Source organism: Drosophila montana, unplaced genomic scaffold (assembly GCF_035044405.1).
Source record: "Drosophila montana isolate Dmon_TW-CO22-7 unplaced genomic scaffold, ASM3504440v1 contig_3848_1, whole genome shotgun sequence".
In the NCBI taxonomy this organism is placed as follows: domain Eukaryota; kingdom Metazoa; phylum Arthropoda; class Insecta; order Diptera; family Drosophilidae; genus Drosophila; species Drosophila montana.
The window spans coordinates 2,789,542-2,794,568 of NW_026998720.1; the positions used below are offsets into that span (position 1 = coordinate 2,789,542).

Here is a 5,027-nt window from a genome sequence, read left to right on the forward strand (position 1 = left end):
CTAACTCAGGCCTCAAGCTGTGTTAATTTTCTGTCTACACAACGCACAGTGGGGCCGGAGACGGAGCACTAATCAAAATGTTCACAGAGGCATTTGGCAAGGAAAAGCTAGTTAATTAAATTAAAAATAAATGTCTAATTAGAAATTATATAATTTGTCATCAATAAATATTAATTGTGTCTATCTATTATATACATAAAAAAAATTCTAGTTTGATAGGAACGTTTAAAGCTGAGAAATCATCCATCAAATTTAAACATGATATTCTTCCGTTTAGAAAGCATAATTTAAGTAGGGGGCATCGTAAATAAATGACATAAATAAATGCCAAGTTAGAGTAAGATATATTGATAATCAAAAAAGCTTTTCATACAAGAACCTATTTTTAGACCAATTATACCTATGGCAACACCTATATATTCCTCCTTATATGTGTTACACATTTCATGTCAAAATTATAACACCCTCTACAAGGCTAAGCTTCGAACCATAAACTCCAATCGGGAAACCAGGCTTAAGCCTTGAATTGATAAATTTTATAATTATATCCAGGTTCTATCCACAAAATCACCTGAATTTTAATTTAAATATATGCCATGATTTATGTACAATATGTACTTAATATCTTGTCTATCTAGTCCTTGCAAGCAGAGAGAAGTGGGTTATGCTCGCCAAGAAATATCAAGTCGTTGTCAAAGAGCAATTTGTTGAGCTTATAAAAAGAGATATTTTATTTTATTTTTGCCATTTTTGGTGAATATCAAATTGCAATCATATTAAAAAGGCTTAGCTTAGATAATGACAGTTCTTGCAAATATCAAATTTTCCTCCAATACATAAATTACACAAATATTTCAATGCAACTCACAGCATCTGTGTGTGTGTGTATGTGTGTGCGTGACAGACAATCGAAATGTTGTTGCCTTGGCAAATACACAAATTTTGGCAGGCACTTCACTCAGCCAAGTGTGAAAACTGAAAGCCAATAAAAGGCATTTTCAAGAGTTTTAAGTGCATAAAACAACTCGACGCAACGACGAGCCTCATGTGGCAGGCAATTAATTGAAATTGGTTTTATGTGGACAGCTTCAACGGCAACAATAACAGTAACAAGCCGGATAAATGGCAGTTGCAACATTTTCTTTTTTTTTCATTTTCTTTTTACTTTGCCCAAAAATAAGCAGCATTATTCACATGGCAAATAAGTTGATAAATTTTAACTTGCAGTTAAAGTTAAAGTTAAATAAAAAAGTAGTTGAACACGCAAAGGAAGACGCCCCAAATGTGGCACTGTATGCAAATGTTGCAGGCTGTAAATAAAATTTAATGAAATCAGGCAATAAACTTGTAACTTTCTGATTTACAGTGAAGACGATTGCAGCGAGCTTGTTAGCCAAGTATCTCAGTTGGTCTCAGACGAGAGTTTTTATGGTTGGCCAGAGGAGGCGGCTTTGGGCGTTGGGCGTTGGGCGGGCGTGGTCTTCTTCAGTGGCTGCGTAATTTCAACATTGGCAATTAAAATTTCGTATGAGTTGCTTGCAATCAGTGCACAAGTTGCCAGTGCCACGCACACACACACACGCACAAACACACAAATATGCGCACATATACACGACAATCTCAGCTGGTGTCTGCATAATTTAAGGCATACATTTAGGCTGCCATCGCTCGACTGCTCAAACCATCCTCAGCGCCTGCTGTGACAACTGTGTGATAAATGCCTGGCACACCAGCAAGAACACACACCACACCACACGACACCACACACACACAAAACTGCTGACAATTCACCAACAATTTTCAGAGTCTTCCATGCTTGTTGCAATGATTGCCGTCTTGGATTTGGCTCCGGCAGCAGCCGCTTGATTATGGCTCCGACCCAAACCCAGACTGAGACCCAGGCTTGATCCAGCCCCAGACACAGCCCGTGCTTAAATGCTTGTAGAACTAGTAACAAATGTTTAGACAAAACTTTTCACATGTTATTTTACATATCTAACAAAGAGTTTTGACTCTGACGGGTATCAGTTGTGGGCTGCAAGGAAAAACACTTTTTTTATTGGAATGAAACATGCGTGGTGTGTGTATAAATTAGACATGAACAGGACTAAAGACTAGTTTGTTTTAATAGTTAGACACTTGAGATTGAGAATTACATATTGAGTCCGTACTCGGAGGACTCCTTTACATGGCATAGGCGCGTCGCATCATCAGATCAAAGTACATATCGTTGTCAATCGAGGCGCTGATTGTGGCATAATAGTTGATAAACTCTTCGCGTGTGATCTGTGAGTGTTATATGGTTAATATATGAAGAGAGTTCCAATGGGTTTTCGTGCACAACACCCACCTTGCCATCCAGATTGCCACGTCCACCCTCGAAGTTGTGCAAGAACTGGGTTAAAATCTCATCCTCGCTCATCTCGCCGCTTTGGTACTTGGGATGCTCTTTTACCGAATAGACATTCTTCAGATCGGCTATGGTTATAACACCATCATCGTCCTTGTCCATTTTATCGAATGCCTGATCGATTATGGATATGCGACACTGCGACATCGGCGGCTGTCAAACAAAGTTTTTGCCTTTAACAACTTTTCAACTTCAAAGACTTATTTATTTCTATTGATTTGGTGGGGGAAAACTTACTCGCAGCTTGAGCAAAAACTCCGTCATGTTTATGGAACCGCTGCCATCCTCATCGAAGCTAATTGGAAAAGAAGACATTAGTTTGGCAGCCCATTTCAGCTGATTGGCTGGAGCTTACGTATTGAACATCTGCCTGATCTCATCATCTGTCACATCCAGGCCAATGTCCCGAATGCCCGTGATGAACTCCTCCTCGTTCAGCGCCTTGCTGCCATCATCGTCCATGGCGCGAAATGCCCTAATTAAATAATTGAACATTAAACAGGTGGTGGTATAATTTTCCAAACTCCTCTATAAAAACTCACCTGCCCAGGCCCAAAATGCCTGTTGCGCCGCGGCTCAAGCAGAGCAAACGCAACTTGGTAATGGGATCCTTGTCGGCGCCATCTGTTAGTTCCCTCAACGATTTGTTAGCCAAATTGGCTTCCAGCGTGTACAGGTCTCCATTTGAAGGCTGTAAGCAAAGTAGACCAATCAATATTTAAACCATTCACATATTTCCAATAGCACTGTGCAACAAAATTGAGCCGACTTTGATTTATTGTGCTTTAATTAAAATCTTTAAAACGGGCGACCGGGCCCGAGTCGCAGGAAAAGACTAACGCTAATAATATTAATAATTATGGATAGATAATAAGGGATAAAGTACAACCTATTCTTTAGCCACACGAAAGATAAAAATAACCTTAGAGAGGAAAATTGTGAAGCTTGTAATTGCTGTGCTTCGTCAAGATATTGTGAAAGAAAGAGAAGTTTTCCATACAAAAACTCATTTTTCGACTGATTCTGGCTTTAGAGCTATGTAATATACATGATCAGATTTTGTTCACAGGTAAGTACCATAGTAAAATTCGAATACGACCAGCTTGGTCAAATAAAAAGATTTTCTGGCAAAAACTGAATATCAGACCGATCGCACATTTGACATTTACATGATATAGTGTTCCGATCCGGCCGCTTCCAACATGTTCACTGTCTGCAAAAGGAACACTGAGGGACTATTATATATAGGCACAGACAGACGGACAGTCACGCATAGCTATATCGGCTCAGCTGTTGATACTGATCAAGAATATATATGCTTTACGAGATCGAAGATGTTTCTTTCTGTGCGTTACACATATCATAACAACGTTAACATAAATAACATACAAATTAAAAAAAATATTTTATGAAGTTATTTAAGGGTTTCCAGCTTTAAACGTATTTAAGCAGCTTGTAATTATTTTTTTGTGTAAAATCTAATGGCTTTAAAATTGCCTTGGTAAGCTTAGTTGGGATAATTAACAGCCTCATCAAGAGTTTAGTGTTTATATTTTTCGCACTAAATTATAAATAAAACTCACTTGTAAAACCCGCATGATATTTCAGCATTATTTTCAGACCAACAATTAAATGACTAATCGGAAATCCAACGCGTTTCTTATAATTTAAGTGAATGCATAAATAAAATTGTATAACAAAAATCAACAGGAGTGATGTGTGATTGGGAAGTGGAGGCTGGAAAGTGCGAAGTGGGCAGTGTGGTCTGGTATAAGGGCGAAAAACTTGACGCACTCTCGCATGAATCATCGAACAGCCTCAGCTGATCTCGTGCTGTTCGTTGGATTTAACTCTGTTCCTGCTTTCAACAAAATTGTTTTCATTTCTGTGAAAGCACTTGCAGTGCAATTTGTTTAATTGAAGCCCAAGGTGAAGGTCGTGCGGCTGGGCTTAGCCACACAAATGCAGCCCACACACAAAATAGGAAAAAATAAAAATAATAAAGGGAAGAGAGAAAAATGCACGAATAAAATGAAAAGCAACTTACATCCATTGCAGCAGCAAGTTTTTCTATAGCTCTTTTCACTTATTTTCAGCGAGTGTTTACAAAAATTTGCCTTTTCCCAGCAAGTTTTTCTTCGACTCTCAAGCGAATGGATAGCTCCAAGATACTTGTTACTTTAGCGGCTTTGAAATGCAAACTGAATGCGAGACAAAAAAATAAATAAAAAAGTAAAGCGGCGGCAATGAATAAGCAGCTAAGCGAGAGAGAGAGGGAGAGAGTGAGAGAGAGCCAGTGAAAAAGAGAAGAGCGAGCGGGCAAGCGAGTGGAATGAATGAAATGTGGACTGTGGGGCTCAAAACTAGTTACTTACTTACAAACATTTATAGTCATGTGGAGCAGACAGTGGGCCGCAATAGACAGTGGCCCAGTCGGACTGATTCATACATTTGGCCAATTGCATGCGCTCTCTCGCTTACACGCCTGCCCCCCTAACGCACTCGCTCCCTCTCACCCGCTCTCGCTGTGGCCACCTGTTCTAGAAAACATTTTATTTCAATTAAAGTTGCGGGCTTCGCCTCGTCAGGTAGTTAATATTGTGCTGTCTGTGTCTGC

General features: G+C 39.3%; 1 protein-coding gene across 1 annotated transcript; it reads right to left on the bottom strand.

Moving 5' to 3' along the window:
• Nucleotides 1-2,022: 2,022 nt before the first annotated feature.
• On the bottom strand, nucleotides 2,023-4,599 carry LOC135438365 (calcyphosin-like protein). Its single transcript, XM_064696660.1, has 6 exons — nucleotides 4,458-4,599; nucleotides 2,953-3,101; nucleotides 2,766-2,885; nucleotides 2,648-2,705; nucleotides 2,351-2,563; nucleotides 2,023-2,286 (listed from the first exon to the last, which is right to left on the bottom strand). The coding sequence occupies exons 1-6, from the start codon at nucleotides 4,461-4,463 to the stop codon at nucleotides 2,185-2,187; spliced, it is 648 nt and encodes a 215-aa protein (XP_064552730.1). The 5' UTR covers nucleotides 4,464-4,599; the 3' UTR covers nucleotides 2,023-2,184.
• Nucleotides 4,600-5,027: the final 428 nt, after the last annotated feature.